Here is a 12,296-nt window from a genome sequence, read left to right as displayed (position 1 = left end):
CCCATCTGTATGTTTTCTTTAGGAAACTGTCTATTCAGATTCTCTGCCCATTTTATAATTGGATTGTTTGTTTTTGTTATTGAGTTGTATGAGTGTTTATATATTTTGAATATTAACACCTTATCAGATATATGATTTTGAAATATCTCATTCAGTAGGTTGCACTTTTATTTTGCTAATGGTTTCCTTTAGCAGAAGGAAGCTAAACTTCTTTCTAAGCAGAAGCTTTTTAGTTCGATGGAGTCCCATTTGTTCATTTTTGCTTTTGTTGCTATTGTTTTCAAGTCAGATGCAAAAAAATTATTACCAAGACTGATGTCAAGGAGCTTACTGCTTCCATTTTCTTCTAGGAGTTTTATGGTTTCTGATCTTGTGTTCAAGTCTTTGATTCATACTGAGCCAGTTTTGTGTGTTGTGTAAGATAGTGATCCATTTTCAGTTTTTCACAGTGGCTATTCAGTTTTCCCCACACTAATTATTGGAAAGACTATTCTTGCCCCGTTGTGTATTCTTGACTCCTTTGTTGTAAATTAATTGACCCTATATATGTGGCTTTATTTCTGGACTCTCTGTTCATTTCCATTGACTTATGTGCTATTTTTTTTTATGACAGTACCATACTGTTTCTTGACTACTAAAGCTTTGTACTAGTTTGAAATCAGAGAGCATGATGCCTCCAGCTTTGCTATTCTTTCTCAAGATTGCTTTCACTATTCGGGATCTTTCTATCAGTTCAATTCAGTTTGCACAGTCATGTCCGACTCTATGCAACCCCATGGATTGCAGCATACCAGGCTTCTTTGTCAATCACCAACTCCTGGAGCTTATTCAAACTCAATGTCCATCGAGTTGGTGATGCCATCCAACCATCTGATCTTCTGTTGTCCCCTTCTCCTCCCACCTTCAATCTTTCCCAGCATCAGGGTCTTTTCAAATGAGTCAGTTCTTTGCATCAGGTGGCCAAAGTATTGGAGTATCAGCTTCAGCATCCATCCTTCCAATGGATATTCAGGACTGATTTCCTTTAGGATGGACTGGTTGGATCTCCTTGCAGTTCAAGGGACTCTCAAGAGTCTTCTCCAACACCACAGTTCAAAAGCTTCTATTCTTTGGTGCTCAGCTCTTTTTAGAGTCCAGCCCTCACATCCATACATGACTACTGGAAAAACCAAAGCTTTGACTAGACAGATCTTTGTTGACAAAGTAATGTTTATGCTTTTTAATATGCTGTCTTGGTTGGTCATAACTTTTCTTCCAAGGAGAAAGTGTTGTTTAATTTCATGGCTGCAGTCACCATCTGCATTGATTTTGGAGCCCCCAAAAAGGAAAGTCTGTTATTGTTTCCATTGTTTCTCTATTTGCCATGAAGTGATGGGACCAGATGACATGAAATTAGTTTTCTGAATGTTGAGCTTTAAGCCAACTTTTTCACTCTCCTCTTTCACTTTCATTAAAAGAGGTTCTTTAGTTCTTCTTCGCTTTCTGCCATAAGGGTGGTGTCACCTGCATATCTGAGGTTATTGATATTTCTCCCGGCAATCTTCATTCCAGTTTGAGCTTCATCCAGCCCAAGGTTTCTCATGATGTACTCTGCATATAAGTTAAATAAGCAGGATGACTATATACAGCCTTGACGTACTCCTTTCCTGATTTGGAACCAGTCTGTTGTTACATGTTCAGTTCTAACTATTGTTTCCTGACATGCATACAGATTTCTCAGGAGGTGGTAAGGTGGTCTGTATTCCTGTCTCTTGAAGAATTTTCCACAGTTAGTTGTGATCCACACAGTCAATGGCTTTGGCATAGTCAGTAAAGGAGAAGTAGATGTTTTCCTGGAACTCTCTTGCTTTTTCAATGATCCAACAGTTGTTGGCAATTTGATCTCTGGCTTTTCTAAATCCAGCTTGAACATCTGGAAGTTCATGGTTCACATAATGTTGAAGCCTGGATTGGAGAATTTTGAGCTTTACTTTGCTATATGTGAGATGAGTACAATTGTGCGGTAGTTTGAGCATCCTTTGGCATTGCCATTCTTTGGGATTGGAATGAAAACTGCCCTTTTCCTGTCCTGTGGCCACTGCTGAATTTTCCAAATTTTCTGGCATATAGAGTGCAGCACTTTCTCAGCATTATCTTTTAGGATTTGAAATAGCTCAACTGGATTTCCATCACCTCCACTAGCTTTGTTTGTAGTGATGCTTCCTAAGGCATTCCAGGATGTCTGACTTTAGGTGAGTGATCACACCATCATGGTTATCTGGGTCATGAAGATCTTTTTTGTATATTTCCATGTATTCTTGCCACCTCTTCTTAGTATCTTCTGCCTCTGTTAGATCCATACCATATCTGTCCTTTATTCTGTCCATCTTTGCATGAAATGTTCCCTTGGTATCTCTAATTGTCTTAAAGAGATCTCTAGTCTTTCTCATTCTATAATTTTCCTCTATTTCTTTGCCCTGATCACTGAGGAAGGCTTTCTTACCTCTCCATTCTTTGGAACTCTGCATTCAAATAGGTATATCTTTCCTTTTCTCCTTTGCCTTTTGCTTCTCTTCTTTTCTCTGCTATTTGTAAGGCCTCCTCAGGCAACCATTTTTTCCATTTTGCATTTCTTTTTCTTGGGGATGGTCTTGATCACTGCCTCCTGTTCAATGTCATGAACCTCCGTCCATAATTCTTCAGGCAATCTGTCTGTCAGATCTAATCCCTTGAATCTATTGGTCACTCCCACTGTATAATCATAAGGGATTTGATTTAGGTCATCCCTGAATGGTCTAGTGGTTTTCCCTCCTTTTTCCAATTTAACTCTGAATTTGGTAATAAGGAGTTCATGATCCGAGCCACAGTCAGCTCTTGGTCTTGTTTTTGCTGACAGTATAGAGCTTCTCCATCTTTGTCTGATCTTTCCTGGATTCTATGAAAATTTTAGGATTTTTGTTATATAAAATGATCTTTTATGGTTCTAAAAATTTTAGCATTGCTTGTTATATTTCTGTGAAAATGCCGTTGGAATTTTGATAGAGATTGCAATGAATCCTTAGATTGCTTTGGGTAATATGGACATTTTCACAATATTAATTCTTCCAATTGGTTGGCATGAAATATCTTTCCATTTATCTGTGTCTTCTTCCACTTCTTTCATTAATATCTTATATTTTTCAATGCACAGATATTTCACTTTCACAGTTAAGTGTACTTTATTCTTTTTGACACAATTACTAATAGTGTTATTTTCATAATTTCTTTTTCTGATAGTTCATTCTTAGTGTATAAAAAACTACAGACTTCTGTACATTAATTTTATACTTGCAACTGAATTTGTTCGTATTTTTTTTGGTGGTATCTTTAGGGTGTGTGTATATATACATATATCTATATTTATATACACACATACATCTATTTATATATACATATATCTATATATAGTCTATATTCTATATATAAGAATCATGTCAATTACAACAGTTACAATTTATGTCTTATTTTCCAGTTTGGATGCCTTTTATTTCTTTTTTCTAACTAGCTACTCTGGCTAGGACTTCCAATCAATACTATGTTGAATGAAATTAGCAAGACTGGGTATCTTTATTTTGATCTTAAAAGGTTTCAGTTTTTCATCATTGAATATGAAGTTAGCTATGGGCTAGTCATGCCATCTTTATTATGTTGGGGTATATTCCATCTATACTCACTTTACTGAGTTTTTTTTTTTTTTTCTGTAAATGGATATTGAATTTTGTCAAAAGTTTTTTGTATCTATTGAAATGATCATATGATTTTTGTCCTTCATTTTGTTAAGGTGGTATATCACACTGATTGATTTGAGTATGTCGAACCATCTTTGCATTCCTAGAAGAAATCCTGCTTAACCATGGTACATAATCTTTTAAATATATTATTGAATTCAGTTTGCTAATATTTTGCTGAGGATTTTGGCATCCATGTTCATTAGGAATATAGGTCTATAATTTTCTTTTTTGTGGTATTCTTGTCTTGTTTTGGTGTCAGAGTAATTCTGGTCTCATAAAATAAGATTGGAAGTGTTCCCTCCTCTTCAGATTTTTGGAGAAGTTAGGTATTAAATAGGGAAGGATATGTACTAAATATTTTTTTGAATGCTTGGTAGATTTCACCAGTGAAACCATCTGGTCCTGGACTTATGTTAAGATTTTTGTTTGTTTGTTTTAATCATTGATTCAATCTCTTTATTAGTAACAGCCTGTTTAGATTTTTTGTTTCTTTATGATTTAGTCTTAGAAGATTGTATGTTTCTAGGAATTTGTCCATATTTTCTAGGTTGTCCAATTTGTTGACATATTCGTAGTAGTACTTTATGATCATTTGTACTTCTTTGGAATTAGTTTTAACTCTTCTTTTTTTTAAATTTTACTCACTTAAATCCTCTTTTTTACTTGGTTAAAGTTTTATCAATTTTGTTTATTTTTCACAGAATCAACTCTCTTATTGATATTTTCAATTGCTTTTTCAGTCTCTATTTTATTTTTTATTAAACTTTTTATTTTGTATTGGAGTACAGCCAGTTAATAATGTTGTGATAGTTTCAGGTGGACGGCAAAGGGACTCAGTCATACTCAGCCATGTTCATATTACCCCCCACATTTTATGTTTCAATGTCACATTTTATATCTTTTCTGTGTATCCTTTAGTTAATCATTGTAGTTATAGTTTTTTAACCACTTTTGTTTAAAATATTTTTGAAATTGAGGTATATTTGATGTAAAATATTATGTAAGTTTCAGGCATATAACATAGTAATTCAGAATTTTTAAAGATTATACTCCATTTATAGTTACAAAATATTCACTACAGCTTATTTATGGAGAAGGAAATGGCAACCCAGTCCAGTATTCTTGCCTGGAAAATCCCATGGATAGAGGAGTCTCACAGGTACAGTCCATGGGACTGCAGAAGAGCTGGACACGACTTAGCAACTAAATAACAATAGTTTATTTTATACCTAACAGTTTGTACCTCCTAATCTCCCACTCCTTTTCCCCTTCCCATCCTCCCTTTCCCTACTGGTAACCACTGGTTGGTTCTCTATAGCGCTGAGTCTGTTTCTGTTTTGTTATATTCAACAGTTTGCTTTATTTTTTAGATTCTACATATAAGTGAAATCATATAGTATTTGTTTTCTCTGTCTGACTTTTCACTTAGCACAGTACTCTCCAAATCCATTCATATTGTTGCAAATGGCAAAATTTTACTATTTTTTATGGCTAAATAGTATTTCATTGTGTGTATATATATATATATATATATATATATGTATATATATATATACACACACACATAGTATACACACACACATCACATCTTCTTTATCCATTCATCTGTTGGTGCATACTTAGGTTGTGCCCATATCCTGCCAATTGTATATAATGCTGCTGTGAACATTGGGGTGCATGTATCTTTTTGAATTAGTGTTTTTGTTTTTTTCAGATAAATAATCAGAAATGGTATTGCTGGGTCATATGGTTAAGTTCTAGTTTAGTTTTTTGAGAAACTGTACTGTTTTCCACTGTGGCTGGATGCACCAATTTACATTTCCACTACCAGTATATGGAAGTTCCCTTTTCTCTACATCTTTGCCAGCATTTGTTGTGTGTGTGTGTGTGTTTAACTGATAGCCATTCTGACAGACATCTGTTTCCTTCCCGAGGTTAGGTTTATTTTCAGCCGTTACTTATTCAAATAAGTTTTCTGTGCCCTTCTCTCTTCTTCTGAGGCATCTACAATCCAAATGTTACTCCATTTGATGCTGTCCCCTAGGTCCCTTAGGCTGTCTTCACTTTTGAATTCTTTTTGCTGCTCTGTTTTGGTGAATTCCACTACCCTGTCTTCCAGATCATTGATTCTTTCTTTGCTTCATCTAGTCTGCTGTTTAACCTCTTCGGTGTGTTCCTTATTAGCTATTATATTCTTCAGCTCTAAGACTTCTGTTTGGTACTTTTCTGTCTTTTAGCTGTACTGAAATGTTTGATACATTTTCTATCTTTTTGCTGAACTTCTTGCTGTGTTCATTCATTCTTTCCAATGTTTTTATGACCATGACTTTTAGGGCTTTACAGATAAATTATATATCTTGTTTCATAAATTTAAAACACTTTTATTGGCATATAGTTGACTTACAATGTTATGTTAGTTTCAAGTGTACAGCAAAGTGATTCAGTTATACATATATCTACTTTTATTTTTTTAGATTCTTTTTTGTAAAATATAAATTTATTTATTTTAATTGAAGGTTAATTACTTTATAATATTTTATTGGTTTTGCCATACATCACCATGAATCCACCACAGGTATACACATGTTCCTCATCCTGAACCCCCCTCCCTCCTTCCTCTCCATACCATCCCTCTGGGTTGTCTCAGTGCACCAGCCCCAAGCATCCTGTATCATGCATCGAACCTGGACTGACGATTTGTTTCGCATATGATATTATACATATTTCAATGCCATTCTCCAAAATCATCCCACCCTTTCCCTCTCCCACAGAGTCCAAAAGACTGTTCTATACGTCTGTGTTTCTTTTGCTGTCTTGCATACAGGGTTATCGTTACCATCTTCCTAAATTCCATATATATGCATTAGTATACTCCCATATAGGCCTCATTATGTTTGTTTTTTTTTTTTTCTGGGGTTTTATTGTTCTTTCATTTGGAACATTTCTCTGTTTCTGAGTTTGTTTCTATGTACCAGGGAAAACAGCTGGTATTCACCCAGTATTGAGGGAGTGGCCTTGTGTAAGAGAAGAAACTTATCATTTTACTTTGCCCTACCCCTTGGCTGTCTCTCAAGCCTTCTGAGTATCTAAGCAGTCAAAGTTTTTAATAGGTCCCAGTTGTTGAGGTGCCAAGAACTCTCTCTCTTATTTTTTTTTGTCAGACTGTGGAACCCAGAACATAATCCACCCTGTGCTGGACTACAAATCCACTGTGTGGTCTGCACCTGCCCACCAGCTTCGGTGGAGCCCTGGGAGTAGCTTGGGGGTCAGGGTAATTGTTTAGCAGTCTTTAGTAGGACTAAAGGATCAGTGCATTGGCAGGGTGCAGTGAACAGTGAGCGGTGCTAGTAGTGGAGGGGAGAATGCAAAAATGGTTCTGGCTAGTGCCTCCATCTCCAGCCACAGTCCCAACAAGTTCCTGCACCTCTGGCAGATGCTCTAAGACTAGTAAATGAAACTCCTTCACATGTGGTCTAGGCACTTCCCACACTGCTGCCTTTGTACTGGATTCCAGGGCAAATGAGTCTGTGCATGAGCTCTTTAAGAGCAGAATCCCCATTCCCTACAAGCCTAATATTCTCTTAGATGAAAGCCCTGTTGCTTTTCAAAGTCAGACATTTTGGAGGCTGGTCTCTCCAGAGCAGGTCCCAAGGGTTGGGGAGCCTGATGTGGGGCACAAACCCTTCACTTTTCAGGAAGAAGTGCTCTGTTCATGAGATCCCTGCCACATGTGGGTTGCTCTGCCAAGGGTGGGGTTTGGGGAAAGATGATGCCTTTGCTTCTCCTACCTATCTCAATGCAGCCCCTTTATTCTTTGTTGTGGCAGGCTTTTCAGCTCATTTTTAGGTCCTTCCCAGAGAGAGTTGCTCCATGTGTAGCTGTGGATTTGTTGTGTACATGGGAGGAAGTGAGTTCAGGATCTTTCTACACTGCCTTCTTGTACCACTTGAACCCATCAAGTCATATTTTTGATAGACCTCTCAAAATAACTCTTACTCTTCTGTGTCCAAGTTAATGATAATTAAATAAGAGACATTTGGCTCTTTGATAGTAAATCCCAAACTGGGTAATAAAACAAAGCAATGACAAATTTATCATTAAACATGGACTTATTGAAATTTCATGTTTCTTTCTTAGGTGAAAAAAAAATCTACCTGGGGAAAATATCTGAAATAGAATCTATATGTGAACCCAGAGTAGGCAAAATAACACATCCTTGGGTAAGACAGAACCATTTAATCATATCACACTCTCAGGTAAAGCTATAATGATTCTAATGATTAGTTGTTAGTAAGAAATGAATGTGATTCAAGCTGTTTTCCAGTTTCTTCTCAGCAAAGTTACCTGTTTTATATAAGGATCAATATCTTCATCATTAGCTCTGACTGTGATTGAATGGTTGAAAACACAGATTTTTTTTGTTTGGTATTTGAGCAATGTTTGCTGAACTTGTCTCATCATAGGATTCATTTAGAACTCATGTTAAAAATAGATTCCCTGCCTCAAAAGATTTTGATTCAGTAAGTCTGGGCTGGTGTTCAAGAATCTATATCTTTAAGAAACCTTCTAGGCATGTCTTATAATTATATACAGTTGAGAAACCCAATGTTAAAAAATTCCTCTTGGCACAAGACTCATTTTGAACTGGGAAAGCACACACGTTAGATGTTCTTGCCATCTCCTTGATGAGTCAGCTTGTAGTGAGAGCCCTTTGGATGGTCTCTGCTGATGTGAGAGTCTGCTTTCAAGCACTCAAAATCTTTCACTTGTGTCTGGAGTGTTCTCACCAGTTTTAATATCTCATTTGAATGTACTTGATACATAATCCGAAAGTCACTGCTCTTGAGTTCTGAGATAAAAGTTTGTTTAACCTTTCTGAGCAGGAATGCAAATTATGGTTATAAGTAGGGGCTCCTGCTTAGGTGTCATAGAGACTAAGGTTTGAATGTTGGTTCCTACAGCTGAGTGACCAGTCATTTAACCTCCCTCAGCTTCTGTTTGCTTGTCTATAAAATATGAATATAGGTATCGCAGCTAGTGTTTGCCATATTTGAAGTTATTTGCATAAATTATCTCCCTTTATCTTTAAAACAGCACTATGAGATAATCATACTTTTCTGTTGCTCCTCATTATATAGCTCATTATATAGCTGAGAAAACTAAGACGCAGGAATGTAAATAACTCACCCAAGGTCTCACACCTAGGAGATGGCCAGCTAATTATTTACTTAAAAGATTATGGGAAGAAATCATTATAAATCTTTATAGCTATCTATCTTTGTGTCTTTCTTTAATTTTTATACAAACTCTGAGGGACAGCTAGTATTACCAGTATTTGAGTTTGGTTAATGGAATAAATTTAATGAGTAAAAATGTAGTTTAAAAGTATAGTATAGTATAAAACTATATACTTTTATAAGCATACTTTTATAATATATACTTTTATACATACAAAAAGTATAGTATACTTAAAGGATAGGGAAGCCTGCTGTGCTACAGTCCATGGGGTTGCAGACTTGGACACGACTGAGCGACTGAACAATAACAATAGATACTTAAAGAGTGCCCATAGTTACACTACAGTGTTATCAGAAAGCCAAGCAAACATTGTTTATTTTATTGTCAGAAAAAAGTCAGCAGTAATAAGAGCTCCCTCTCTGAAAAAGCAAGAGCTCAATGGTTAGACTACAAATCATGTCTTGAACAGAATGCCTCTCACTTCTATTTTGTAATATGTTCTCTAATATCATTATATTGCTTTGAGAATAACAAAAATGTAGACTGCAAGACAACCATTGCATCCAGAGGGAAAGATTCTTTTATAGGCCGTGTTGGCTATCTGGGCACCAGCCTATTTCTTTAGTTCCTTCTTGAAGTAAATCTGATCAAAACTGCTAAGGAAAAGCCAAAGTGGCTCAGTAGTATGAATCACCCTACAATAGCAGAACAACCTGTTCAAGAAACAAGAAGATCTCACTTACTTTGAACCTCCACAGTCCTCCAATATCTTCAGTCTTCTCAAAGCAAGTGGGTTCCAGTCCCTCATCCACACAGCACTTTAGAGAGATCAGGCCGCTGACCCCAGCTCCAATCACTGCCACCTTCTTTGCCATGGTATCCTGTCAAGGAGTTGATCAATTAATGCTGCTTCACTGAGGCAACAGGTAAGTCAGTCCTTATGGTGTGGACAGTAACTGGCTTTAAATGCTGTAGCAGTGGTCATTTAATAAGCAGCACTATTTGAATAAAATGCCTCACCAGTCAAATCCCAGTCTCCTCTTCCCCTTGAAAGAAGCTAAGCTGTGTCACGTCTTGGTTTAATGTTTAAAAGCAACCTATTTAACAAAGCCAACTGATTCAAAACCGGTACCAGGGATATGAGCCAGTCTTCAGTTAAGTTCCTTTTTTTAAAATTTTATTTTGAAACAATTTTACTCAGTGTTTCTTTTTTCTTTTTGCATGAGAGACTACCACTTCCCCCTTAATAAAGATATGCTGCTGCTGTTGCTAAGTTGCTTCAGTCGTGTCCGACTCTGTGCGACCCCATAGACAGCAGCCCACCAGGCTCCCCCTGTCCTTGGGATTCTCCAGGCAAGAACACTGGAGTGGGTTGCCATTTCCTTCTCTAAGAGTAATATATTTAAAGAGAAAATGAGACTTCAAGAAATGTCCTCCTTTGTCCCATGCCCAGGTGACACCCCTATAGCAATATACATTCCTCTGACTTAGTGGTTCTTTGATGGAAGAGCCACCAGTAGAACAAGCAAGATACAGAAAAAGAATTTAAAAAGTAAAACAATTTGTGACTAAAATAACATAACTAGCACAAAGTGGAGGAATTACAGCCGTATCTCCTTTTTTTTTTTTTGGTATTTCAGTTTATTGTCCTTTACAGATCCAGCTTTTCTTTAAACACAAATCAAAAGTTTGTGGCAAACCTGCATGGAGCAAGTCTATCAGCACCATTTTCCCAATGGCATTTGATTCCTTTGCGTCCCTCTGGCTCCTTTTGGTAATTCTTAGGATTTTCAAACTTGATCATTATTAGTCTGTTTTGTATGGTGATCAGTGATCTCTGATGTTTCTACTAGGACTTGTTGAAGCCTCAAATGATAGCACTTTTTAGCAATAAAGTATTTTTTAATTAAAGACTATGCCTTTCTTAGACATAATGGTGAAAGTAAAAGTGGCTCAGTCATGTCCAACTCTTTGAGAACCCATGGACTATCCATGGAATTCTCCAGGCCAGGTAACTGGGGCGGGCGGCCTTTCCCGTCTTCAGGGGATTTTCCCAGCCAAGGGATTGAACCCAGGTCTCCCACATTGCAGGCAGATCCTTAACCAACTGAGGTATCAGGGGAGCCCAAGACATAATGGTATTGCACACTTTAAATAGAGTGCAGTATAATATAAACCTAATATTGGGAAAGAAAAGAATTTGGGTGACACGTTATTTGGAGGGTCTGGAAATGAACCTGCAGTCTTTCTCACCTGTGCCTATACTGTCAAACAGTGAACACAGTTTTCAAGAGACAGCTGGACTTCGGTACTTAGTGCCTGAGGAGTCCCAACATTTAGAGTCCCCAAAGCGCGCAGAAGGCTTTCCTTGTGCAAGGATGACTAGAGCCGTCATCTTGCAAGTACTGTCTTTACTCCCGTAGAATAAAGGGTCCTCCTTCTTCTCCAGAATGTGCCACAACGTTGGTTCGTCAAGCCATAACTGAGAGGGAAGGAAAGGTGCTGGGCGAGGTTACACGGCGCGGGCGGGAGCGCGGGAACCGGAGCCCTCTGATAAAGGCTCCCCCTCCTCGCCCTGTGACCGCGAATGTGAGCGAGAAATGACTTCCAGCCCAAACAGGAGACCTAACTCCCGCGCAGCTACACTGGGCCCGCTCCCCTTCAGTTAAGTTCCTCAGAGTGCCGAGCTTTTGTTTTGGAGTCTCTTTCCCCAGCTATAATCCTTACCTCTGTTTTTGCCTTTGAGTGCGCTGACAGTAGTTTTCTGTGTAGACTGTGTGCCGAGAGGTAATCAGAAGCTTTTTAAGAGTCAGAGGAACCTGTGGGGAATGGGAGGAGCTTGCAGCCCTCCTCCTCTGGCATTCTGCCAGCTGAAACGCCAAGGTCTTTGTCAGGAGTCCTGAAATGAAGCAAGAGACTTATATCCTGAGGTTCAGGGTAAAAAATCCTCTTTATTGATATAATGGATATAACCAATGCTCATTAACAAGTTAGCAAATATGCTCATAAAAAGAAGTCCAAATTATCCCTTTACCCACCATAACATTTTTGTTTATCTTTCATATTTATTTTCATATGTAGATAATACACACACAAAAACAAAAATGGAATCGCACTCTACATGTCATTTCCAACTTGATTTTTCACTCTACAATATAGCAATACCTTTATAACTATAGCAACATTTTTTATAAAATATTGAACATGTGTATTTATTTTTTTAAAATAATAACTCCAAAATACACTTTAACAACAACCATTAATTGGTTAATGTAATACAGAAGCACATAAAATGTTTAAAAATGGCAC

The 12,296-nt window shown here is 37.3% G+C and overlaps 1 protein-coding gene across 1 annotated transcript in view; it reads right to left on the bottom strand.

Annotated features, from left to right (window-relative positions):
- The window catches only part of FMO2 (flavin containing dimethylaniline monoxygenase 2), a 40,544-nt gene extending 28,771 nt beyond the window's left edge, over positions 1 to 11,773 (bottom strand). The window contains exons 1-2 of the mRNA XM_052653805.1: positions 11,715 to 11,773; positions 9,731 to 9,868 (exon numbers count right to left, since the gene is read on the bottom strand). Coding sequence (XP_052509765.1) covers positions 9,731 to 9,862 — 132 coding nt within the window. The 5' untranslated portion in view covers positions 9,863 to 9,868; positions 11,715 to 11,773. The remainder of the gene's footprint in view (positions 1 to 9,730; positions 9,869 to 11,714) is intronic.
- Positions 11,774 to 12,296: the final 523 nt, after the last annotated feature.

The sequence above is a fragment of the Budorcas taxicolor genome, chromosome 16, assembly GCF_023091745.1.
Source record: "Budorcas taxicolor isolate Tak-1 chromosome 16, Takin1.1, whole genome shotgun sequence".
NCBI lineage: Eukaryota > Metazoa > Chordata > Mammalia > Artiodactyla > Bovidae > Budorcas > Budorcas taxicolor.
Note: the sequence above shows the minus strand (reverse complement) of the source record. Positions and strands in the feature narration are given on the sequence as shown.